Source organism: Ursus arctos, unplaced genomic scaffold (assembly GCF_023065955.2).
Source record: "Ursus arctos isolate Adak ecotype North America unplaced genomic scaffold, UrsArc2.0 scaffold_3, whole genome shotgun sequence".
Classification (NCBI taxonomy): Eukaryota; Metazoa; Chordata; class Mammalia; order Carnivora; family Ursidae; genus Ursus; species Ursus arctos.
The window spans coordinates 31,568,129-31,595,584 of NW_026622985.1; the positions used below are offsets into that span (position 1 = coordinate 31,568,129).

At 38.9% G+C, this 27,456-nt stretch overlaps 1 protein-coding gene across 1 annotated transcript; it reads left to right on the plus strand.

Moving 5' to 3' along the window:
* The first annotated feature begins 1,284 nt into the window (after positions 1-1,284).
* On the plus strand, positions 1,285-10,412 carry STEAP1 (STEAP family member 1). The gene is made up of 5 exons (XM_026505182.4): positions 1,285-1,409; positions 4,191-4,305; positions 6,261-6,773; positions 7,357-7,521; positions 10,055-10,412. The coding sequence occupies exons 2-5, from the start codon at positions 4,222-4,224 to the stop codon at positions 10,310-10,312; spliced, it is 1,020 nt and encodes a 339-aa protein (XP_026360967.1). The 5' UTR covers positions 1,285-1,409; positions 4,191-4,221; the 3' UTR covers positions 10,313-10,412.
* Positions 10,413-27,456: the final 17,044 nt, after the last annotated feature.

Genomic DNA, 27,456 nt, shown 5'->3' on the forward strand with positions numbered 1-27,456 from the left:
CATTGCTTTGTTTGATCCTTTAAGACCCAAGATCATTTTAAAATTCAACAATGCTCAGACTCATTTAACAATCTCTCTAAATTCTTTGTGGTTTATGCTATAAATGCAGAGAGATTTTTTTTCTAAAACTTTTTGAAGACTTTATTTATTTGAGAGGGAGAGAGAGAGAGAGGAAAAGCACAGAGGGAGAGTGAGCGGGAGAAGCAGCCTCCCTAAAACTTCTTTAAGTGATTATTTTCTAGTTTCACTAGAAATAAAAAGTGTAAGATTCTGTTTCTACCACAAGGAGTCAGGCCATGGTAATTTAATCTTCAAAGGGCTTTAATAGTACCCTGTGCAAAGGCAATGACTAAAAAAAAAATACATATAAAACATGTACAGTCCTTCGTTGCCTGAGCTTTGATTAAAGAACAATCACAGAAACTGCGGTTGAGCGGTTGAGCATTTATTTTCCTTTGTTTTTCTAATCAGATTAGTTCTGAGGCTGTTGCAAGATCCTTTTGCAATTCAGGTCTCAGACACTCTACCCTGAGGCCGGTTCCAACTCAGAGGAGGAACCCCCCACCCCACCCTCGCACACATTCTTTTTCCATACCTCTTATATTTTAAAAACACCCCTGAAACTTTTAAATAGCGACGGTAGCTTTACTTTAGAATTGAATGCCTGATTGGGTTAGGGTATGGGAAGTTGGCTTTAATATATCAGAGGCAAGGAAGAGGAGTGGACGTGGGGTTTAAAGGCCTCTTCAGCCAGGGGACAGGCCTCGTGCAGTTTAGGGTACAAGATTTGTACAACTTAGGGGGCAAGTCACTCTCAGAGATTCACACTGGATTTAGTCACTTCACAGAGTTGCTGCGAAGTTTAAAACGGGCTGGCTAAGCTCTAAAGCAGTCCATCTGCAAGTGTGATCCGAGAATGCTCCAGCATCACCAGGGAACTTGCTAGAAACGCAGAAACTCAGGCCCTATCCCAGACTTGAGGATCAGGAAACCATGAGGGGAAGGGGGCAAATCAGCGTTTTAATAAGGCCTACAGGTGATACAAGTTAAAGTCTGAGAACCACTGCTCCAAAGAATTGCACGAATGTTCGTTCCTCGGGAGATTAACCAAGTGGGAGAAGCCTGCCTCCGGCGGAAGGCGGCCATTTGAAAGAAAACCGGGAGCGGCCCGGTAGCAATGTGGGGAAACCCTTGGTTGGGCCGCCGGGACCTCCGAGGACTGTCCCTCCGCGGCAGGAGCCGCGCGGGCGCCCGGTACCTGCAGGTGGCGCTGGACGGGCCATTTACAAAGAGGCGGGGTCTGCACGGGAGAGCAGGCTCCACGCTCCGGGGCTCGGACACCGCGTGGGGTTGGCACGTCCCCGCAGCAGCTGCGCCGCAACTTACCGTCTGGTCGCGCCGAGGAGCGGGTGAGTCCCTTGAATCGTCCCGGCTCGCTGCTTGCTGCCCGCTTCCGTGTGTCCCTGCGAGGGCGGGCGCGGGCTCTCAGCCTCGGGAGGGGTGTAGCGGCTTGCAAGCCTTCCCAGCCCTGGGGCGGCGGCGTTCCGGGCGAGAGCAGCTCAATTCGCCTCTTATGCGCGGCTCCTGGACGCGCCGCCCTGCAGCCCAGCTCTCCGCCGAGCACACTGGTCCGTTGTGGCCGGTCCAGGGGCTGGGAGCCAGGGACTCACAAGGAAGTCTTTTCGCTAGGGGCTCGGGGATATGATGGGTTATTAAGTTTGTCCTTCGGTTGGATTCTGATGGCAAGTTTTCCAACTTGGCAAAATCGCCGCGAGTTTGCATAGCATTGATGAATGATTGGTACAGAGTGCTTAAAATCGTGTGACTTGCCTTCAGGTTTCCTAGTAACAGGAAGTTTTCATTTTAAGTTCTGGGAACATTAGTACTCCTCTTCCAGGATCTGGTTTGGGGTTCAAGTTCTCACCGAATAGTCGACCAAAGAAGGCTTCATATATGTCGTGGGTCAAACCCATGGAAGGGGTGACATAAAATTTACAAACACTTCTAAATTTTCATTAAAAAAAAATTTCCCACGACATCCTGACATTTATAGATTTATTTAACATGGATATTAAGCAATGCTTAAAAAAACAGCCCAGTGAAGAAAAACATCTTACCTTTACATAGTGAAATGTGGGGAAGCAAGTATACACTCGAAAGTATAGAAGGTTTGGAAATAATTTGCAATCCATATTGTGCTCCAGTCATTGAGTTTCTTCATATTCTAAACTCTTTGACAAAAACATGAGTCAGTTGGGCTGTGTCAATATTTAGCAGGAACATCAGGTCAGCCATTCTGGTACAGCAAAACGGAACAGCCACATCAGAAATATGTTTTGCTTTTTAAAGGGGATGAAAGTTGGAGAACTTTGGGTCAACTCTGGAGTTCCTAACATCTGAACACTATGTTGTTTCCTTTTTTTTTTTTTTTTCATGAAAAGATTTTTCTGCAGAATTTAAATTATATATTTGGTTAATGTCTGATGGAAACCAACATATTTTATTTGATGGATATTTTATTTTCTTGGCTTCTGGCACAAATTTGACTGTGGACCACAGAGCCAACAGGCTCCCTCACTGCCCTGGGCTTTTCCTTGGCCTTGCTCTCCAGTATGGTCTCCCTACCATGCAGATGAATGGGTGGATACTTCTCCAAGGCCACTTTGCCTTTTCACCCAGATTTTGTACAAAGTGGCCCTCAATCAGCAAACACTGCCAACTTGCTTGAGGCCCCAGGACCAGGTCTACAAGAGAGCCCTCACCCTTTCCATGCCACGATCAGCCTATAAAACTGTCTTTCTTTGGAACCCATTGCACTACCACATAGTTAGTTGTTGAAATTTTTCCCTTTTCCCCTAGACTTTGAGTCTGTAAGAGCAGAGGCTCCATCTTGTTTAACTTCGTATCCCACTGCCTAATATTGTTGTTCACAATATAGTTAATGAGTTAATATTGAATAAGTGTAGATTTGCATGTTAACATCTTTGCTCTCCTACAACTCAGAGTTAAAACATCTAAACATAGTGAATTATTTCTTGTTTGGTTACAATAGATACAACTTCTATTCCTGGGGCGCCCCAGGTGGCTCAGTCTGTTAATGGCCAGTCCAACGCCACCTGCAGGTGCCGGGTGCCCACACAGCTCCTGCGGCGGAGGGACAGTCCTCAGGGGTCCCAGCGGCCGAATCAAGGGTTTCCCCACATTTCAACCAGGCCCTATCCCAGACTTGAGGATCAGGAAACCGTGAGGGGGAAGGGGGCAAATCAGTGGTTTAATAAGGCCTACACGTGATACACGTTAAAGTTTGAGAACCACTGCTAAATAAATTTAGAACTAATAAAAACAATAATATTGTGATATCATATGTTCCCTTCCTTTAAAAAAATGCTACACCAAGCCTGAGGAGGATCTGTGAAGGGCGTTAAGGCAGAGATTCCTTTGTTAGGTAGTAAGTCTGACACAATTAATTTCCACAGGGTTGACCAGGAGAATAGGCATGTCAGTGATCAAATACAATTCAACAACTCCATTGGAAATGTATTAACAATTCATGTCTTACCAACAAAAACCAGCCTGTTACTCCGATGAGAAAATGGCATTCTGAAAATACAGCCTTTTGGTTTTTTATGCCACTATCAGGGTCCACCTTACCAACAGTGTCTATTCTTTGTACCTCAAAATACATTTCCCCATAAAATAATTTAATTATTATTTCAGATTCCAGTATAAACCCCAAAAGTCTATCAAATACAACGTCCTAAAGTATAATCTTACATCAGCTAACTCCAACCTCTACTGATAACATTGTTACTCAAAAAAAAAAAAAAAAAAAAAAAAGATTCCTAATTCTATTTAACTTTGAGCAGAGTTGGCTTTCCTCTAAATAAGTACCTGGAGTTAACTTCTCCTAAAATAAAAGGCAACATCTGACCCTCTGAATTCCATATAGACATGTTTGTCATTCATTGAACCAATAGCTGGATAAAGCAAAGCTGTTATTATTGACAGAAGGGCACTGGTTTGAGACTCTGGCAGATTATGTGAGGTTAAATGGTAAATCAGTCACTATTTTAATTGTACTTTCTAGGCCACTCTAGTCCTTACATGACTAAATTTTTCTATTGCCCTAGCAAACATTAATGTCTTAAATAGTATAGACTTGAAGAAGATAATGATGCTTATTTTCATAGGTGGCTGGCACTATTCTAGTCTACAGAATTAATGGAGAGCAGACAAGACATTACAAACCAAGAAGAACTTTGGACAATGAAGCCTAGGAGAAATCCAGAAGAAGATGATTATTTGGTAATATATTAATAATAATTCATTGAATCTGGAAACAGAATTTTAATGCTGTCCTGTATCTCCTAGGGTTGGAACAGTGATTTTCACCGCAGTCAACAAGTATCTTCACTCTGATTCTTGTCACTGATACTGCAATGGGCAAAGATTCAGGGTGGTATATAAGAGAAATTTTACCTTAATGACTGTCATGGATTTAGCTGAATAACCTCGAATAAGTCACTGAAAATCCTGGGTCTTGATTTATCTATAAGATGAGAGAGTTGGACCAGATTAGCTCCAAGGCCCTTCCAATTCCTTCTAACATTCTGTGGGTCTAAGTTTCTTAAGAGAGTCATCAGTGCCCATGTAACAGTAGTTTTGTAAGCATGCATTTTTTTCATAGGCATTATGGCCGCTTACCAAGAGATCACCAAGTTGATTGATGATTCCCCGTTTAAACAAATAAATTCCATTTTGGACTAAGAATCACTTGTCCCACTTTTGTGCCACCTGAAGATTAAATGTTTCTTACTACATTATTTGACTGAAAAAGTGGTGGAAATTTTTGGTCCCAAACTCTTTTTGACTTTCTAAATAATATCAACGGCAGTTTTTACAGAAAGTATTTTATCTTAGTTATTTTAATAGGAAAGATAGTATATACAATAATTTAATACAATGTTACTTTTGAAAATTATTTTTGTTATTTTAATAGGAATAAGAAGATATTACAGGTACATAGGCTATAAAGTAAGTGTGCATAAAATAAAATCATTTCCATTTTTCAAGTTAACCATCTTACTTGCTGTTCTATAATTTTTCATCGTTAACCAGGAAATTGATCTCAGTTGATTGTACTTAGATTGTTTTAACATGCAGAGGTGACAGAAGCTGTATCATGCTCAACTCCCTTCTAAACAGAGCATTGGATGTAACAGTGATTTATCCCTGAAAGTAAAAGTCAAATGGCAAGAGGCTACGTTTAAACACTTAAAATTATAGAGAACTGTGTGACTTAAGGTTACTCTGCATAAAATGAGGAAATGAACAAGATAATCACATCACGTTAAACATTAATATGTTATGGTTCTACATAGAGAGCTATAAGAAATGAGGAATAACATATTGGGTGAAAAAGTAAATTAATTCATTAAAGCAGCACAATATGAAACATCCTAAGTTCTTGTTTAGAAGTGTTGTTGTTTTGTTTTGTTTTGTTTTTAATTTTCTGGTAGTCAGTTGGGGAAATGACAAAATATTCAATGTAACCTTTTTTGAATTGTTGGCTGCTTAGAAATGCAATTGAGTAAAGAAGTATAACTTTCTTAGGAAATAGATCATCTCTATGGGATTTAACTATGTATATAACCTTTGCACCTTCTGATAGAGTATTTGTCAATCATTCCTTACACAAATGAGATATTTTAGAAATACAAAATCAAAGTACAGCATGATGGAAATTACCTATTTTTATCATTGTAATGACTGTATTATTCCTGACCCTTTGTACTTGAATTAATGAAGAATTCGCTCTTTGTGGAGAGTTGTCCAATTACCAATAAGAATATTATAAAATAAATTCAACAAATACAAGTTTCATTGTTTTTACCAAAGATTACTGGGTTTTCTTTAAGTTTTTCAATTTTATTTTCCCACTTACGTTATTCCATTCTTTCATGCCTTCAAGATAGAAACACAGCGGTCTCAGCTTTAGTGGATAATCTTCTGTCTTTAAAAAAGCATGTATTCCTTTGCCTTAAAGAAACACAAATAACAGAAATTAATGGAGAATCCCAGCATAGCTAAATCCATATTCAATCAGTGCTACATAGACTATGACATCTTCAGCTAACCAGTAACCAAGAGCAAGGTTCTGAATGTCGTTTTTTACTGATAAGCACCATGAGCACAATAAGTAATGCGTTGAAGAGAAATCCCATTGTTTGTTTACGATGTTGATTTTCTTCCCTTTGCAGGATAAGGACTCAGGAGAGACCAGCATGCTGAAAAGACCCGTGTTTTCGCACATGCGCCAAACCACCCACTTTGATGGATTTGATTGCCCCACGGAGCTTCAGCACAAACAGGAACTCTTTCCATTGTGGCGCTGGCCAATTAAAATCGCTGCTGTCGTCTCAACTCTGACTTTTCTCTACACTCTTCTGAGGGAAATAATTCACCCTTTTGTAATGTCTCACCAACAGTATTTTTACAAAATTCCAATCCTGGTCATCAACAAAGTCTTGCCAATGGTGTCTATCACCCTCTTGGCACTGGTCTATTTGCCGGGGCTGATAGCAGCCGTTGTACAGCTTCATAATGGAACCAAATATAAGAAATTTCCACATTGGTTGGATAGATGGATGTTAACAAGAAAACAACTGGGGCTCCTCAGTTTCTTTTTTGCCATGCTACATGCCATTTATAGTTTATCGTATCCGATGAGGCGATCCTACAGATACAGGTTGCTCAACTGGGCCTATCAACAGGTAGGGGTGACAATATGGCCACTAAACTAAAAAGTCTGAATCCTCTAACAAATTAACGCTTTCTTATTTTAAGATCAGTACCCCAGACCTCTTTTGAAATGCTGTGTCGGGAATGTAATCTGCATTTCTCCATGTTTTATTGTAACTCTTCATTGGAGCTTGGTTATATACAGTTTGACACTGAGGAATTTTTTTTTCACATTGAAAAGAGCAAACTACAACTTTAACAACTTAAACACATATTTTGTTCATGGACAGGGCCGCACAGCAACCTTCTACCACCTCACAAGATTACTTTTTAATGTTAATTGTTCTTATTTACCACACAAGCATGCACAGTACTATCCTAACCATCAAGTAACTATTATAGAAATTAACAAAACCGATTGTATAAATGCTGCAATCAAGGAAAGGGGTTGATCGCTCCTATGTGGTCTCTCATAGAAGAATGCAAAAAGCCACGAATTTGTGGAGGCTCCTCGTTATCAGGCCCTCCACCGCAGACAGAGAGAATGTCGAAGGAGATTCATCTGCCAGAAACAAATGTTTGCTTTCCTTCTTTCCCCTTTTCACCCTCTGGTAGGTCCAACAAAATAGAGAAGATGCCTGGATCGAGCATGATGTTTGGAGAATGGAAATCTATGTGTCCCTGGGAATTATGGCACTTGCAATCCTGGCTCTGTTAGCTGTCACGTCTATTCCATCTGTGAGTGACTCTTTGACCTGGAGAGAATTTCACTATATTCAGGTAAATTGTATATGAAATAACTCTGATCCCGCAGAGAGGCAAATCTTTTCTGTGCTTCTAATATCATCAAGTACACTGACTTGGCCCAGTATAAAATAACAAATGGTTTTCCAATAGCAAAGGTCCCACACGTGTTCCAATCAATAACGTGCTCTCCATTTTCCCCTCTCGCTTCTAAGTAGAAGTGTTTTCTGGACATAAATAAAAAGCATTGCTCAAAGAAAAATATTTCTAACACTTGAAACTTGTTAGACAATTTTCTATCCACCTAATCACTACACAGGTGATATTTTAGGAATTTAATATTCATGGTTTATTTGTTTCCCCCAAATAAAAATATTCTTTTGCCTGCCACCTGATTTTACTTATGCCTTTTAAGTGACACAGCTTGGTACTACCTTTAAAAAAGCACCTCTCCTTGAAATTCGGAATTTTATCTACCAAAGGTATTCTAATATCTAATTTTAAAGACTGCTTTTTCCAAGTTATATTTTATGTAGCTTACTTACTTGAAGTTTCTCAGTATTCTTGGAATTTAAAATTATCTCGGCTTTACTGAGGTTCATCCCCTAGTGGTAGATTACACGCTAGGAAGAACAGTGTGCCAGAACTCACAGGGGGAGCCATGTCTGACAGGACACAAAGGACTGAATTTAATTTAATCGTAAGCACTGCCAAGGTTTTTTAAAGTACATAGCTTTAGCTTCGATGGGTGGACTTTTTTGGAAAACCCCACAAAGTCAGACATTTCCCCACTATCCCTTCTACATGTCTATACATATACTCCTACAGACACTTCATCAGAACATCGGATTAGGCAGGAAAACATGTCTCCCTCTGAGTTATTACAATGGAGCTTGGAAATGGTGACGCATTTTCCAAGCCCAGTATTTGCTGATTGTGGAGGCTTAGCTTGATAGCCATTAGAGTTCTCTGTTCCTCATTAAATACCTTTCTTTCTACATTTGCTCTGCCTGTCACACATATGCTGAGCACCACCTTTTAGGTGTAATTAGGAATTCAAGCACTGCTTCGTGACTACCCAGCCCATTCTACTATGTACACAAGACCTTGTCCCTCATAAGTAGACAGTATATATTTGGTAAAATTAATCTTCACCCAATCACATATATTTTTCAATTAATAACCTAGAAACTTTTCATTTACAATCCAAGAATTGTAGATTGATATTTGAAAATATAAACTTAACTATTTGATTGTATTCATTGGGGCTTAAGAGTGCTTACTGCTGAATAATTGTGAGTTGGATTCATTCTGGCAGGCTAATGACCATTTCCAGTAAAGCAAATAGAAGTCAGAACTTATCTAGAAGAGCTATTGTCAGAATGCCATAAAATTACATAGGTGAACAACTATTTTTAAGCACCTTTTTCTGGATAGTGCCAAGTATCTCAATACAAGTTGAAATTTTTCTTTACATCTTCATATCTCTATGTGTTGTTTAAACAGTGGAAATAGTTGTTGGTATTTTTCCACTTTATCAGGATGTTTGATTTTTAACATAGGCCAAACTCATTCACCTTAGTATTCATGTACCAAAATCAAAGTCAGTTACTTTAGTTGCTTTTTTTTTTTTTTTTTTAAGATTTAATTTTTTATTTTACGGAGAGAGACACAGCTAGCGAGAGAGGGAACACAGGCAGGGAGAGTGGGAGAGGAAGAAGCAGGCTCCCAGCGGAGGAACCCGATGTGGCGCTCGATCCCAGGACTCTGGGATCACTCCCTGAGCCAAAGGCAGACGCTTAATGACTGAGCCACCCAAGCTCCCCCTACTTTAGTTGCTTTCATAATTGATAAAGATCACTGATATCAAATTGATTTTTGCACTAATCATCAGTCAACCTATTAATATTTACTGAGCACCTAAAACGCACAAATCCTTGTGTGGATTCTGCAGGAAATCTGTGATGAGTAAAGGTCCCTGATTTTAGAGGTCTCTTGATAGGCAGAATGAAGGCAAATGCTCAAGAGACAAAGCACCATAAAATAAACAAAGACAGATGAACAAAGTGTGGAGAAAAGAAAGACGGTGTTATTGATTAGCTGAGATTGAAAGGAGATCGATTGTGAATTTTCCCAACTTGAATAACCTGGGGACAAAACATTACCCAAAGTAAGGGGGTGAGGTGAGGATTTGCGAGGAGAATGGAAAGATGTGAGTGCGCATTGTTAAGAAATATAATAGGGAGGGGCGCCTGGGTGGCACAGCGGTTAAGCGTCTGCCTTCGGCTCAGGGTGTGATCCCGGCGTTGTGGGATCGAGCCCCACATCAGGCTCCTCTGCTATGAGCCTGCTTCTTCCTCTCCCACTCCCCCTGCTTGTGTTCCCTCTCTCGCTGGCTGTCTCTCTCTGTCAAATAAATAAATAAAATCTTTAAAAAAAAAAAAAGAAAGAAATATAATAGGGAAATGATTACAGATGAATGAAGGACTTTCCAAGCAACAGAACAGATGAGGTAGGGTGGAGTAAACTCCTATTGAACCACCAAGATCATTTTTCTTTTCTTTTGCAGAGCAAGCTGGGAATTGTTTCCCTTCTGCTGGGCACAATACATGCATTGATTTTTGCCTGGAATAAATGGGTAGATATAAAACAATTCGTATGGTATACACCTCCAACTTTTATGATAGCTGTCTTCCTTCCGATTATTGTCCTGTTTTGCAAAGCCATACTATTCCTGCCATGCCTGAGGAAGAAGATACTGAAGATTAGACATGGTTGGGAAGATGTCACCAAAATTAATAAAACTGACATGTCTTCCCAGTTGTAGAGTTACTGTTTACACACATTTTTGTTCAATATTAATATTTTACCATAAACGTTTCAGATTTGTATTTGTTTAATAAAATGACCACTTGAGGGTCTTAATGTATCTCTTTGTTTAGGAGTCATGAGTTTTAAGTGTGTTTAGTTCTTTGTAGGTTTGATTCAAAGCAATAAATAAAGCAATCTTTAGCATGTGCTCTATGTTCTGTAGAACTAAGCATCACAAAACAATCACATCTGATTTTTCAGACTGTATAGCATTATAAATAATAAAAGGCCTTGCAGTCCCGGTCCTTACAACTCATTAAAAGGTATCATGAACCATGAAAAAATATATTCTCTGAATCCACCACGCAAGTATATCCAGTATTCATGATTGTTGTTAAAGATGGGTTTCATTCTCATGTAACTGGGTGTTACTCATGAAACACCAACTGCAAAAAACACAGACTATGTCTACACAAGTAAAGCAACAAAATAACATCAGATATATATCCAGACAAAATAAAACTCAAGCTCTCCAGGAGAAAAAGTAAATTCACTTTTCTCTAAATGAGTTACGTACAACTCAGTTGGACATAATACACTGGTGAAAGCATACCTTGAACCAGTTCCTCGAAGAGCAAAGTGTGCATCTGCTATCAGGACTCACTAACCCAACAGACTATACTTCAGGGGTTTTTTATAATTAGCAAAGCTCACCACAGACCATATCTTTTATACAGGTAAACCATTTATTATGATTTAAAACAATAGAGCTAATGCTAATGATACAAATTAGGAAAAACAATATATTCACTGAGTGTTCACTTTAAAAAAAAATTTTTTTATTCTGTTATAAAAGGACAATTCTTGGGGCACCTGGGTGGCTCAGTCAGTTAAGTGTCCAACTCTTGACTTCAACTCAGGGTCGTGAGATCGAGCCCCACATTGCCATGGAACCTGCTTAAGATTCTCTCTCTGCCCCTCTCTCTCTGCTGCTCGCCCCCAGTCTTTCTCTCTTAAATAAACAAACAAACAAACAACAATTCTTCATTATTACATGGGGGGCTAAGGAGCCTTCTGGAGTGTAATTTGGTTTCTATGCACTATTGAGATTCAGACTGAGAGAGGTAGATTGATGTCTGGAGATAGTGAAGAGTTCAGAGTAGCATAATTGGAAACAGCAGACAATAGCGCCCTAGAGAAATAATTCACCATTAGAGAGGGAATCTAGGTTCTAAAATGGCAAAGCAGCTTCTTCAAGGGATATAGCAATGGTACCTCCTCACTAAGCATGCAATGCATGCCATACCCTTACCAACCAGCCCTGGGATGTATCAGGCAAGTTCCTGCCCTCTCAACTGCACTGCCTGATGGCACAGTGGCAATATCTTCAGTACTCAGAGGGAGAAATCAAGTTCCAGCCATCCTGGAACCAAGACATCATGGAGTCCGCAGCTTGGGAACAGGCTTCCAACCTGAAGCAGCATTTTGATGAAGCTGTCAGGGACAGCAGCTGAGTTCTGGCCTGGTTATTGGAGGTCTATCTCTGTTAGCCATAGTAATACACAACAACAGGCCTATTCTGAAACACAGAATATACCCTTTAGGGAGTTCCTAATGATAAAAGAAAAGGAGTCTACAAGGACCTTAGAAGTAAGGCATAAAAAAACCAGACCATTCACACTTGGGTATCTTTTTTGAATTTTTACAATGGTTGAATAGTATTGTTATTAGAAAAAACAATAAAAGTTGTCTTAAAAAGAATATTATATTCCGGTATGAGTTTGGATTTCCTTTGACTCAATGGATGTTTATAGAGCACCTTCCCTATATAAGGCTCAGTGCTAGACAGAAGATATATCAAGATAGAAATGACCAGTCCTACTCACAGTCTCATAGAGAAGACAAATTTTAAGTCAGCAATGGATTCTAGGCTTACTGGTATCCCTAGGAAGGAAGTGACCAGTTCTGCCTAGAAGGGCAAAGTCAGAAAGCTGTGAGGTTGATGCAAGAAAAAAAAAAAAGAGTAACTATCTTAAATAAAGTATAAGAGTCCCTCAGATAGAATGGGAAGCAAAAAAGAAAGGTATTTGCCAGCTCCTTTGATAAGGTAATTTTTTAAATGAAACTACTGATACAATGAACATGATTGTGGAGGACAGTCACCAGGGTCTCTCACTGGAGCGCAAAGAACAGCACCTAGAAAAGCTGCTGACCAGGAGTCCAAAGCCCTGCTTCCCCAGAGCTTCCTTTTCTACTTGAAGTGAAGTCTGCTTGGGGTTTATTTTCTTTAAGCATTTGCTCTATAGGAATCTTATAGTTTTTCATTAAAAAAAATTGTTAAAATGATGTCTTTTTACTACTTTAATACTGAGTTCATTTAATGTTGTTTTAAGACAATAAAAAAGAAATTTGTGATTCTGATCTGATTTTCAGGCCATAGACCACACATCTGAGGGAGCCTGTAAAGAGTTATTAAGCACAGGATCTGTAAACTTAAATATAAATTAATAACAAAAATATGTGATTTTCATCAGTAACATTAACTCTGGAATTTTCTTCCAAGGAAATGCACAAGTTGTAGTAGCTCCTTTTCCTAAAACTGGTCTTCAGAGTCAAGTATTTGAAATTTTCCAGCTTGGATTTAATGTTAGGTTTTACTTGGTTAATTAGAAGGCCTCTTTCTTCATGCCAATTTTTCCAGGTGTTTTCAAGAGGCCCTCTGAAGAGGTAATAAATTTTTTGATCCATTTGTGGAAAATAATCCTATGCTTGAAGAAATTAATGAATCACTGACTTGTGACCATTACACATGACCCAAGGTTAAAGTTCAGTCCTTTCTTCTCAGCTAATTTTACTTCTTCAGCTGGTCAGAGGATCCTCACATTTCTTGCTAGTGAGTTATGAGATGCCCATTTTAACTGTGCCAAGAACAAGTTGCCAGTTCATGTAGCTGTAAAATTATTGACCTGGAAGAGACCAATGAGATCACCTGAGCTGCTAATCCCTGGCCTGGAGGCATGACCCCCACTGAAATGAGGCTCCCTCGGCAAAATGTTTGTATTTCTGGATAATACTAAAGAGAGAGAAGAAGGGAAAGAAAACACAGGCGCTGGTATTGTAATGTGAAGAAGTTGTTGCTCTTCCCAGAACTAACGCTCCCCTGCACCTCGGCCAGATCAGGGAGTGGCTGGCTGGACAAGATCTGAGAGTCAGAACCAGGAAGCTAAGCTCAGGGATTACTGATGCCTTGGCCCATAACCTGGGAAATGACTTCAGACCTTCCCTGTCTTGTAACATGAAGTTGTGATCACAAAAGATAAATATTAATGGATTTATACAGTGTAAGAGTTGGAAGAGTAGGTTCTATTTTCATCTTTTTAATACTTTTTTTTTTTCTTTTTAGAGAAAGAGACAGAGATCAGAAGAGGGGCAGGGGGAGAAGGAGAGAGAGAATCCCAAGGGGACTCCATGCCCAGCCCAGAGACCTATGTGGGGCTCAATCTCATGACCCTGATATCATGAGCCGAAATCAAGAGCTGGATGTTTAACCCTATCAAGCCACCGAGGCACCCCTTTGATACAATATTTTTAAGCAAAATCCCTAACAAAAGCCCAGCATGTAATAGGGTCAGATTTGAAGTGGGCTAGTAGGACCAGGAGCCGTGCTTTTTTGTTCCTTCTTCCATCCTGCTCTCAAGCCTCTGTGACAACTTGGACTCCACAGTGCGCAGTTTGAAAACCACTCCTCATTTATACACATGAGGGAACTAATCTTTTAGTCAAAGATTACTTATTTGCAAAGCACAGAAACCTACTCAAAGTCACTCAGGTAAAGGAGGAAAATACTGATAACATAAAGGGGACGCTGATATAATGCACAGGTAGAGGGAAGGACTTACCCTTCCGGACCCTAGAGCTGGGTCCCACACGACAGGATTTAAGTGCCCCTGCTTTGTGCCATCTCTGCCTCAGATGTCACAAGGATGTGAAGTTAAAAGTGGGTTCTTGCCTTTTGTCTCAAATTTGGCAGCTAAGCCCACACCTGAGAACCAAAAGCGCTAAGTAGTCCTCCTTCTCGCTTGAGTGGACAAGCAGCTGTGGGGTCAGGTGGGGTTTGCCGAGGGGTGCTTTTCAGCAGAACCAGCCCTACAACCACTCAACATCTCACCGCCACTACCTCTAAGAGGACAGAGGGAAGGGTGAGGGTGTCCTTTGGTCTGGGAAGTGTAGGTTCATAAAGGGAAACTATGCACACGTCTTATCTCACTTCACCTGAGCCCAGAGTAAACCCTTCCCCTACTCTGCATCCTCAGTGCACTCGGATTTGACTGGAAAGGACCTTACAACCACCACACTGACTAGCCCTGCTTTCCACGGCTCCCAACAAATGTTATGTGAGCTCCCAACCCTGCTCTCAATTCTCAACCTATAACCTTCTTATATTTTCATAGGAAGTCTGTTTTTCCTCTGTTAAAACTGTGTCACACCGTCCCTCTGCTCCAACCAATAATAACCTCTCCTTCTCTACTCCACTGGTCCATTTTTTAAGGAAATAGATATACTCAGAAGAGAACCGTCTCATCTTCTAAGAAATCTGTCTACCAAGGTACACACACCTGGTGCCTTTATCCTCTGCATGTTAAAGCATTGTGCCTGTCCCTAAGGCCAACTCTTCTGCTGCGGTGCCAAAGCTCATCCCTTTTTCTACTCAAAGAGCTTATACACATCTTTCCGGTGTCATCAATTTACTTGTCTCTGCTGTAGTATTCCTGTCAGAACACAGTATTAAAAAACAAATAAATAAAATGGTTTGAACCAACATCCCCCTCTAGTTCTTCACCCATTCCTCAGCAAACTTAAAATTCCTCAAAAGGAAAATACTTTGATCGTAATTTATCTATTCAGCTTTCTTTTGATTAATATTTGTATGGCATATGTTTTCTTATCCTATGACTTGCAACTTTTCTGTTTTCCCATATTTTTAGATGTGTCTTTAGAGAGCAACACGTAATTGTTTTTTATCCAGTCTGGTAACCTAGGGCATTCAGGCCATATATATGTAACGTAATTATTGAAACATTTGAACTTCTACCATTTAACTGTTTGCTATTTTCCTTACCAGTTCTATGTTCTAAATTTCTTTATTAGATTGCCTTCTTTCAGATTGAGATTATTTATTATTCCAGTTTTCCCCTCTATAGCAGTTACATTTTTTTTTTTTTACTATTTTTAGGAGTTACTCTAGAGTACGGCATCACTGACAGCAAAGTCTAACATTAATTTGCATTTTTACCTCTTCTTGTGCAATGTATGAAACTTAAACCTTTTTATCTTCATTTAACTCTCTCTTGATGTTGTTATATATTTTAATTCTACGTATATTTAGGCCCATCAAGAATTATAACTATTGTTTTACACACTCATTTAGATTTATATGCATTTACCCTTTTGGTTACTCTTTATTCTTTCCTGCATCTCCTAGGTTCCATCTGATTTCATTTTCCCACAACCTGAAAAAGAAATCTTTAGTGTTACTTCCGGTACATAATGTATGCCTACTGGAAAAAAAATTTTTTCATAAGTTTTTCATTATTGAAGGCTCTGTTTTTAATGTTTAGAAATCTAGTTTGGGAATGTATTTTCTTTCAGAACTTTGTAGTAAGTTCCATTGTTCTCATAAAAGAAGGGAAATCTCATTCTAACTGTTGCTTCATGAGGTTCCTATAGCTACTTTGTGATTTTTTTTTCTTTTTGTCTCAGTTTTCAGCACTTATACTAAAATTAGGTTAAGTGTGGTTTTCCTTGTAGTTATCCTAGTTGGGGTTGGTAGTGCTTCTTGAAACTGTGGTTTGATATTCATCAACAGATTTGGAAAATTCTCATTGTCTTTTCAAATATTGCTTATGTCTCATTTTCTCTCTCCTCTGCTTTTTCCAGGGCTCCAGTGACTCATGCCAATGTTCTCACTATATCTCCTATTTTACAACTTTCTTGCATTCCTTTTTTTCTCTATATTTTATTCTGGTAATCACTTTTACCTATCTCCTAGTTCACTAGTTTTCTCTTCAATTCTTTCTAATCAGTTATTAAGTCCCTCCATTGAGTTTTGAGAGTTCAGGGTTTTTTGTTTGTTTTTTAGTTTATTTATGTATTTATTTATTTATTTATTCATTCATTTATTTAAGTAATCTCTACAGCCAACATGGGCTTGAACTCACAACCCAGAGATCAAGAGTCACATGCTCTTCTGACTGAGCCAGCGAGGTGCCCCCCCCCCCATCCACTGAGTTTTTCATTTCTGTTACCATGTACATTCAGTTTTAGAATTTCAATTTGGTTTATTTTCATGGCTTACAATTTTCTGTTAAATTTCCTAATCTGTCCTTAATCTCCTTGAGTGAAGTAAAAATCCTAAAGATAAGTTCATGATGCTTCTGTGAGTTTGTTTCTATTATTAGGGGTTTTCTCCCTTGGATTTTACTCAGGTCATTTTATCTCCTCATATGACTGGTTATTTTATTGAGTACCAGACACCATATATTAAGACATTGTGGAAATAATTTGAGGCCTTAAATGATGTTATCTTACTCCAGAACAGATTTATGTTTCCTCTGGCAGGTAGTTAGGGACACTAACATGTAAGATTTCCTTAATTCCATTTTAATAATTGAGCTTATTTGAAGCTGGGCTTCGGTCTCTGCCAGACATGAATTATTTCTGATTCACATTCCTTCCACAGAGTCAGTTCTTTGAGATTTGAGCCTGGTGGAGGGTGACTACCTGGCTCTCTCCCTTGGCATACTCTGGATTACATATTTTGTCCAAATAATATCTTGAGGCTGTTAAAAGTACTGTTGAGTTTCTCAACCTCCCAGCTACCTATTCTCCTAATAAAACAATAGACTTTGGTGCTGAGTTTGTCTCTCTGGACTTCTTTCTACTTCCAAAACATTATTCTTCACCATTTTGTTAACCATTCAATACCTTCAGGCAAAGAGTTTTTATAATGAGGCTTGTTTTTCTAGTGGTTCTCAGGATTAGCATATATAACTTAGGCAAGCATTACCAGAAGCAGAAGTCCCTAGAGAGAGCGGATTATTTACTGTTTTTGTGTCCTCTTCTTCCATTTTCTTTTATTCCAAACAGCTTTATCCCTGCATCCCTTTTTCCACTGCATCCTATCTTGTCAAGATCACCAAGTGATCAAATTTCAGTCCTCATCTCATTTGCTCAACCCAGTAACATTTGACAAGTTTGATGACTCTCTCTTTCCTGAAACATTCTCTTTACTTGGCGTCTGAGCAACTCTACTCTCTCTCCTACGTGCTTTCTCTGTTACCTTTGCTGGTTCCTCTGCTTTTTCCCATCATCTCAGTTAGCAAGTTTAACTCCTTGGCCTGCTTCTCTATCTACACCCACAATTTGGGTGATCTCCTTCAGACTTGTGGCCTTACAATAAAACATTGAAAGTATGTTGATGTGTCCCAAATTTATATTTTATTTCCAGCTTTGATCTTTCACCTGACTTCCAACTTACTACATCTAACTACCTTCTTGACAACTTTATTTGAACATCTAAAAAGCATCTCAAACATAAAATCCTAAAAGTAAAATCTTAAGCTCTTTCCCATCTCCACCCAGTTAGTTACTCAAGACACTCAGGAGTTATCTTTAATACTGCCCTTTACCTCACACTCCACGTCCAATTTATCAGCAAATTCTACTGGCTCAACTCTCACAATATATTCTGCATCCAGCTATGTCTCATTACTACAATCATATTGGTCTAAGCCATTATAGTCATACTTGCTATTTCCTCTTCCTGAATTCTCTCCCTTTCCCATAATTAACTCTTTGACAACATTACGTCTATGTTGATATGCCACCTCTTTAAAGCCACCTTCCTTGATGATCCTGTCTAACATGGTTCTCTTCTCATGCCACTCTCTCCTTTTCCTTGGATTTATTTGTCTGTTTCTTCTCATTACCCAACATTATATCTTTTATAGAAATATTTGTGTTTGTCTGGTCATCTGGTTCTCCCACTCATGAGAACAGAGACTATGTCTTGCTCATGACAATATTCTCATGACCTAAAACAGAGCCTGGCACATAGTAGAAGTTCAATAAATACTTCCTGAATGAACCAACAAATGAATGCATAAATAAGGAACACAGTTGTATTATCAATAAATGGTTGAGATGTAGTGTTTAGGAAATAAAAATTATTTAGACGAGTGGTTCTCAAAGTATGGTCCATAGACCAATATTATCAGCATCACTTGGGAGCTTATTAAAACTGCAAATTCTGGGACACCCCCTCCAACCCTAGACCCATTGAGTCAGAAACTGGAGGTGAGGAGAGCAGTCCCTTCCAGAGATTCTGTTACATGATCGGTTTGCGAACCACTGGTTTCAGGGATAGGCCAAACCTGGCCCACTGCCTGTTCCTGTAAATAAAGTTTTATTGAAATGTAGTCGCTCCCATATATTTATATATTGTCTAGGTTGTTTTTACACTAAAACAGCAGTATTGAATAGTTGCAACAGAGACTTTGTAGCACCAAACACCTGTAATATTTACTATCTGGCCCTTTGCAGAAAAAGTTTGATGACCTCCGGTTTAGATCAGTGCCTTAACTGTGTAATGATGGCCATGTAAACTCATATATCTATATATCTATCTCCTTCCCACCTAAATGCCACTGAAATTAAAGAAAAGCTATGATTAAGGAAGTATCCATAACAGTAAACAAGAAAAGGTGGTATCAGTGAAGCAGAAAACTTAAGGAATTTCCAATACACAAATAGCATTTTGGGGAGATTAGGGGGAAGTAGATGAGATCAGATTAACAGAGAAACAGGTGGGAGAAGCTGCAACACAAGATTCAAATAAAAGCTATTCCAAAAGGAAGCAAAAGTTCTTAAGAAAACCCTGGGTGAGTTTTATGCTCTAAGCTAACCAAACCAAATCAGTCCTGGAGAAATCATTGGATGAGTCATGAAAGGACCAATCAGAGAATCTGGCCAGTGACGCTTTCACCCAAAGATCTAAACAGCTGGCTGTAGACCTCATTTATAAACAAAGCTAAAAGACTTTGGGAAAGGCTCCTGGCTTCAGTGCTGGGGCCTGACAAGCAGAGTCCGGCAAGACATCCACAATGGCAGCAGAGGCCAGAAAGAAAAGGACATCCTGACTCAAACATTTGTACCAGGATAAACTGTCATGCACGCTCTCCAAACTGAGATTTCTGGAATTAGAGACTCCCAGAGTAGCTTCTGGCCCTGAAGAAGCAGGACTATGTTCAAGGTAAGGATGGGAATCCCACTTTTACTAAGTGGATAAGCTACATACCCACTGTTGTGGGTTAAACTGTGTGTCTCAAAAAGATATGTTGAAGTCCTAAACCCTAGTAGCTCAGAATGTGACCTTATTTGGAAATAGATCATGACAGATATAATTAGTTAAGATGAAGCTGTAATGGAGTATGGTGGGGCCTTTAATCCAATATGATTAGTGTCCTTATAAGAAGAGGAGAGCAATATGGAGATGAGAAGGCCCCATGAAGACATAAAGATACACGGGCACAGAGGGAAGACCACTGTGTGAAGACAGGGGCAGAGGCTAGATTTATGCAGCCATAAGCCAAAGCACTCCTGGGGCCACCAGAAGACAGAAGACAAACAGATGGATTCTACCATAGGGGCTTTGGAGATTGCATGGCCTTGCCAACACCTTGATTTTGGATGCTTTTTCTCCAGAAATGCGGGAGAATACATTTCTATTTTTAAAAGCCACCCAATTTGGGGTGCTTTGTTAGGGCAGCCTTAGGAAACTAAATCCTCAGCCCTCTGGGCCACACAGTCCACCGTGCTCCCCCTTTATTACCAAAAGTGTAACCTGTAACAGACAAGTAAACAGGGATTCTCATTAGGCCAAGGACACAGACCCTCACCAACAATAAAAACAGACAATCATCACCAAATATTTGAGGAAAATTAACACCATGAGAAAGGATCACCTGATTAAAATAACAGAACAAATAAAACCTACAGAAAATGAATGGAGGCAACAGAGTACGACTTTAAAATAAGTGTAAGTAATATTTTTGGAGAGATCTAAGAAGACACTACATTCATTAGCAAAAACCTGACTGGTAAACGGAAACAACTGGAGTTCTCAGGAATCAGATCTCCACTGCAAATTTTTTTAAAATTTTATGCTTCATAGCACTATAATGTGTATTTATTAGGTCAGGAAAAAAAGCATGCAGAGAAGACAACAAAATATATTTTGGCATGCAAAAATACATGCAAAGTTAAGAACATCTAAAATGGAAACAGTGGTGGGGAGAATGGGAATGCATATCAGGGAGGAAGTTTTGAAAAACGAATGAAATTAAGACTCTTGCATGAACAAATGATACTGTTGTGCTGTGAACTAAGGTGTTATAATTAAGCCCACTCTTTACACTAGGGATTCAAAAAGGAAAAGAAATAAATATTAATGGAAAAATGGAATTCCAAAATAGATATAGTTGAAGATTAATTTACAGGACTAAAAGACTAAGCTAAAGAATTTCTCCAGAATGCAGTGCAGAAGACAAAAATTTACGGAATGGAAAATGTTCAAGAAAAGTTAAGGGACTTGGAAAAGGGATCTAGGTGATTTCAAATACCTCTCCTGTACGTTTCAGAAGGATGGAATGGAAACAATTAAAAAGAAAATAAATAATAAAAGAAAATTTTCTGGAACTAGAGAAAGGCGCTAGACTTCAGATCAAAGGACTCCCTAAGTTGAATTAGGAGGTGGGGGAGTATGGGAATCCACATCTACACAATCTTGGTGAAATTTCAGGCCACCAAGGATAAGGAAAAAAAAAAATCCCAAAAACTTCTATAGAGGAAAAAACAGACTATGCACTTTAGAAAAAAATGTTTCTAAGTTCCAAGCAATTGAGCAGAGTAGGTGGTTATGTGCATTCCTAAAATTTGGCTCTAGACAAAAGCTGGGATGTAGATGGTATTACTAGAAGGGGTGTCATTAATAATGAGCTAAGGATACTAAAATTATTACTTTCTTCATAAAGCCTCATGTTCTGACAGGAACAAGGCAATTATAATTCTGGTCCCTGCTGTAAATGCACTGCTGCCAAAATATCAATGCACCATCACCCCAACTTGTTATAGACAATTGGTCTGACATCCATCTCACATTAGAAGCGCAGTTTATAAGATCACATTCTAATGTCTACACATCCACAATCCAAAATAATTTCTGTACATTCTAATAAGTAGCATAATTTAGTGTCATAAATCCTCCATGAAGTCCCCCATTTTGCAGAGGACACTGAGGCCAGAGAGAGGAGACTCTTCCAGAGTCACACACTTGTAGTTGGAAGAACAAGGCCTGAGACCCAGAGCTCCTGACATTGTAACCACCGTGTCACTCGGAGAGCTTAGCACTGATCCTTCTACACTCTTGTGTTTGGTCCCCTTCGTGATAAAGGATGGGCATTTGTGTCATTGGGTTGGCGAAGAGTCCAGAGACTCAAAACAAAGCAAATTTCCCTCTTTTGCAGAAATCCTCAGCAAAGCTCACCTCTCAGAGGCTGGAAATCTGAGTTTACTTCAGGTTACCAGATGAGTGAGGTGCATAACTGTGCTGGAAAAACAGCATCTGAAAACCCATGTCCAGACGTTGTTCAATGACTACTAATAAATACTTTGTGGCAAAATTCTTCTTTCTATTGAGACGAAAGGCTAGAAACAGCCTGACACCCCCATTAATCACCACCATAACTTCCTGACTCATCTTGGTTTTTCAGACCCCTGGGCCTTGTAGGTAAAATTTAAACAATAAGTCTGGCAATCCTTCCTCCTCAAAAGTAACCCTAGAATAATCAGTAAAATCCCATGGACTAGTCATGATAGGGAGATATGCTTTAAATTAAGAGACAACATTTCTTCCTTTTAAAAATTTGGTTTTTTTTTTAATCTTCCAAAAAGCAAATCTAAAGTGAAATATATTAAATATTGCTTTTAAAACCTAAAATTCAAATACAAAATAGCCTATTAATATCTAACTTTTCAATACCTACTAGAGTTTCCTAAATCTATATTACACAGGTTATAAAATGAAATATTGTCTTTATCTAAATAAGGCAATTTTACCCTTTTTGAATTTTCTTTGAGGCCAATTGTTTTAATATAGACCAATATTTTACCTGCTTTTCTTACCTGTTAGTCAATCCCAAACCATGTTCCCTTTCTCATAACAGTCCTTTCAAAAAAATCTGCCATTTTGTTCTTTTCAGAGAGTAAGACGGAAACTGTGACTAACTCATAAGGAGACGTCAGTGAAAACCAAAGTTATTTCAAGTTTTCACTACATTTGCACAATATCACCAGTAGAAGAGGAATGGCTTTCCAGACAATTTTCTGGAAGGAAAATATGAGTGGGAAATACACCAAGCTTGTAGAGTTAAACAATTCCAAGATAGAAATCACTTTTCTCCTTGGCAACCAAATGCTTGATTTTCACAATTCAACGTATAATTTTAAACTAGGGCAACCAGATTTGCAACATGAAAACAGGAATTTTATTATTAAGTGACACCAGGATACTGCACCAATCATACCAAAAGAAACAGCAAAATATTTTTTTTTTTTTTTTTTTTTTTTTAAAGATTTTATTTATTTGACAGAGATAGAGACAGCCAGTGAGAGAGGGAACACAAGCAGGGGGAGTGGGAGAGGAAGAAGCAGGCTCATAGCAGAGGAGCCTGATGTGGGGCTCGATCCCAGAACCCCGAGATCACGCCCTGAGCCGAAGGCAGACGCTTAACGACTGAGCCACCCAGGCGCCCCACAGCAAAATATTTTTAAAACATTCTTTCACAATGAAAGCTCAGGAATCCTCTCCCTGAGGTAACTATAGAAAAAAAGAACATTTTGTCTGCTGAGGGCTGAGCTAAATTTGTTCCATAAAAGCTGGTGGGATCTATTTCTCACTTCTAAGGGGATAGAGAAGGAAGAATGCACATTGTCTTTAAGAATATCCAGAATGCGGCCAAAATTCTGCCTCCCACTTTGGCATTCTGCCTTTATCCTGAAAGAGAATATCTTTGTGTTATAATAGCTGATGGTAAAACAAACTGTCAACAAAACGAGGGAAGCTGGAGAGACAGAGGGAAAGGAAAATTTTGAACCCAACCGAGTCACAATACTCTCTTGATTTGCATTTATGTATACAAACAGAATTAAAAAGTCAAATAGCCCTGTTAGCCAGGTACAGTGTAGTTAGAAATGGCTGACTGGGAATTCCCCCGCTTTCATTAAACAATTGATGAGTGAATATTGCATCAGTTTGGTCTTTTTAACATTCTTAGATGGCGTAAGAAAACCTTAAAATGTTAAGTGTGTTTCCAATGATGAACGACTCTCCTGTGTGGTTTCAGAAAAATCATTAAAATTATCAATGCTTTTGCTAATCCTTCTACACTTGCCAAAACAAATATTTTTAAAGAAAGGCTCTATTTTTTGTAAAACATTCAAATGGATGCAGGGAAATTACATGATAAATCTCTAGGGCCGGCATCTACCAAATCATGCAAGCAGGAAAGATGTTTCCAGAATTGAAAGAAAAAAGCCCTGGGCCACTCCAAGGTGTGGGTGAAGGGAGACGGGAGAATGAGGCAAGGATCTGATGGACCTGCTTTCTTTGCATTGTCCCACTTCCTTGTTTTCTGTGCTGCACAAACACTATTAAATATCAAGATTTGGCTTCTCATGAATAAGACACTTAATAAAGAACTATGTTAGCCTTTTCAAGCCCATAAATGCCTTTTCAGTGCTTGCAGAATTTTACGACAATTTGATGAAAAAGCATGAAAAAAATGTAGCATGCATAAATTGTCTCACTACAAATACTTTACTATTACTAAAGGAGCTCAGCGTTCCTGCAAACAAAATACATAGGATTTGCTATTTAAATTTATGAGCTAAGAGGAATCTTAGCAATTGTCTAGTCTAACTTCCTTATTCTACCTTTCTGTTTTATTTTCCCCAAGTCATGTATTGTGTTTGTTTTAGGATTATATTAGAGGAAAGGAGAAATGCTTTTGGAAACAAGGATTAGATGATAACTCTTTTTTAGGGGAAAAGAAAATTAAGGGAGAAGGGAATTTAAGTGTATTGGACACTATAGGAAAGATATTTATGGGACATAAAATCATTTCTGATGGAAAGAACACATATGAGGTTGTCAGTTTGCTGGAGTACCTTTTGGTTTACTCTTTTTTTATTATTATTATCTTGTGAGAAGGACAGTTTTATACAGCATAGAATCAAGCAAAAGTGGAGCTAAATAAAGTATTTTGCAAAGTAAAGAGATGTGACCATGAGTCCCCTGATTCTGGTTCCAGCCTGTCTACTAAACTGGGTAGGTGCTCCAACAGAGATTATAATTCCCCTGAAGCAACGGTGAAAAACAAGGAGAAAACTGTTAAGAGCTCTATGATAGGAGCTCAGTTAAGCATCCGCTCTTGATTTCGGCTCAGGTCACAGTCTCAGGGTGGTGAGATTGAGCCCTGCGTCCAGGGAGTCTGCTTGAGATTCTCTCCCTCTCCCACTTCCTCCCCATCTGCCTCTCCCCACTAACTCGGCAGATCTCTCTCTCTCTCTAAAAAAAAAAAAAAAAAAAAAAAAAAAAAGAAGTGATTTTTAGATCCTGTATTATTATAATAAGTCCAGTCTCCAACATCCTCAATAAGAAATCAAGCAGTGACAGAGAACTCACTATTTTGTGAGACAATCTACTTTGTTTTTCTAAATACCAGCCATTTTGCCTAAACTGCTCTTCAGAGTTTCAACCAGACATAAATTCCTTATCTCCTCCTGTTTATCTTGCACAACAATAACAAATCCTCCTTCCAGATATTTTTACATCCATTAATGATATAACCATTTTGTCAAACTTAAAAACTTTGTGTTCTCTTACAACTAAAAATCCAATCATTTACCAAGTCCTGTTGATTCCATTTTGGAATCTGTAGTTTTTCAGTTTCAGATATAAAATACTACCCGCCTGCTGTATATTCAGGTATAACAAAGAACAACCCTAATACAATATGGAAGGAGACTAAACAAGGGTATGAATATCAAGAGGGAACATTGAGGACCATCTTGGAATCTGGCTAGCACATAATATGACAGGAAAGATGACCACTGACAAAACTGGGATCCCTGGGAAGAGGATATTTTTCCTGATCAGTCTGGCAGGAAAAAATCTAGAGATAACACTAATTGGCTCAACTTAGATCATGTGCCTATCCATGAACCAATAATTATGACCTAGGAATAGACTCTCCTAGTTCAGTAGATCAGGGTCATGTGCCCACCTGTGGCTCTTGGGGGGAAATGGTACCATCAGCACCTGACCCACTGAATCAGAAAGGCAGGAATGCCAAACGGAAAAATATCATGATGTCCCCTGTTCTACCTCACACTTCAGTGTTTCACTAAGTCTTCTAAACAGCCTCACATCACCTTGTCTCTTTGCCCTCCTTTTCAAATGGCACAAGGCTGACAAAGTACTCTTTCTAAAACTCAACTTGGATCAAGCTATTTCTTTTATCAAAATCTCCCGCAAATACCTCCTCACTGCTTACAAAATCAATCCTTAGTCCTTAACCCAGCATTTACAGTGTTCCACCATCTCACCCCAAACTCCTCTTTTGGTCTAATCTACAATTTTTCACCTCTCTGAAAAATCAATTTACTCGCTCTCCTCCAAAAATGGCATTGTCTCCATGGTCTTGCTCACAATGTTCACATCCTTTATTCTCCAAGAGAGACTTTTTCTCCTTTCTTCCATTTTTCAAAGTCCACTCATTCTAAAACACAACTCAAAGTTTACTTCCATATAATTTTCCATAATCATCCTAGCACGGAGGATCTCTGCTCTCCTTTCTCATGATAATATTTTTGTTGTATTATTGTTTGACAAATATGATGTACTGCTTTATTCTATCACGAATTCATATTTCAATAAATTGCACATGCTATCTACCTATACCTACCTATCGATTGCAAACTTCTTAAGAGCAAGGATTATGTCTTGTATTTCTTTTCAGTGAATGTAAGGCTTAGCTTACAATTAATAAGCATGTGTTTATGTGCTTTTGATCATACAGCCCTGGATATTTGTAGATATGAAAGTCTTTAACCCAGTTTAGGAATTTGACTTTCTGATCAATGTACACATTAAGGAAAAAAGGCCAAGTTTCCATTGACTCTTTAGTTACCATACAGAGACACTCATATATATTATTTAATCCAGTCAACACACTAGCTTCAAAGTCCACACCCAAGGAAGAGCTGTTCAGTAATTAGGAAGGTACTGCAGCTTAAAAAGATGTGTGCTTTCTGCTACATACCTACAGAAAATGAATCCCAACAGTTAAATACTGCTACACCAATCTAGTTATCTTCAATGATCAGATTTACTACACAATGCCACATCACTTTTCAAGGAGCCTCTTTAGACCAGAGCACAGTCAATGCATATTGCTTCCAGGAAATCATTTCTGAAAGAATTTGGCTGTTTATGTCTTTGGCCAGAATGATTTGAGTTTTGGCTTGCAGTCTCTATTTTGCTTTCCTCTTAGAAACATGTACTCACAGCATCCTGGCTGCAAGGATGCCTCGCCAAAAGAAAATGGACACTCTTTCACAATGAAAGGACAAGAGCTCTCCCAGGTAGACTCTTGGCATGTACTCTAAATGCAGTGAGCCCACCCCTCATTTCATCCTTACCAAGTGTCTAATTAGACAAGACAGCTTTCTAGGTATTACGAAAAACACTGTGCTAGGTGTTGCAGACATACAAAATCATCCAAGGCTTACTCCAGAAAGAAAAGTGATACCAAATAATGAGCATGCTCCACAGCAGTAATAGGATAATAAGTGCCATACGTAATTAGAGGAGAGAGAGTTTTGTGTGGACTGGGAAAACGCAAGAGAGTTTCATTAAGGAAAGGGATCAAACCAGTGGATCATTAGTAGGGGTGGGTCATTTAGTAGAGTCTCACCAGTGGATAGAACTGCAAATGACATATTGTAGGCCAATAGGATGTAAAAAGAGAGCTTACACTAGGG

Bases quoted from the DNA above. Each gene is read 5' to 3' on its own strand.
- STEAP1 (XM_026505182.4), top strand. From the start codon at position 4,222: ATGGAGAGCAGACAAGACATTACAAACCAAGAAGAACTTTGGACAATG. The intron at 4,306-6,260 runs GTAATATATTAA...TTCCCTTTGCAG, and splicing joins CAGAAGAAGATGATTATTTG to GATAAGGACTCAGGAGAGAC. The intron at 6,774-7,356 runs GTAGGGGTGACA...ACCCTCTGGTAG, and splicing joins TCAACTGGGCCTATCAACAG to GTCCAACAAAATAGAGAAGA.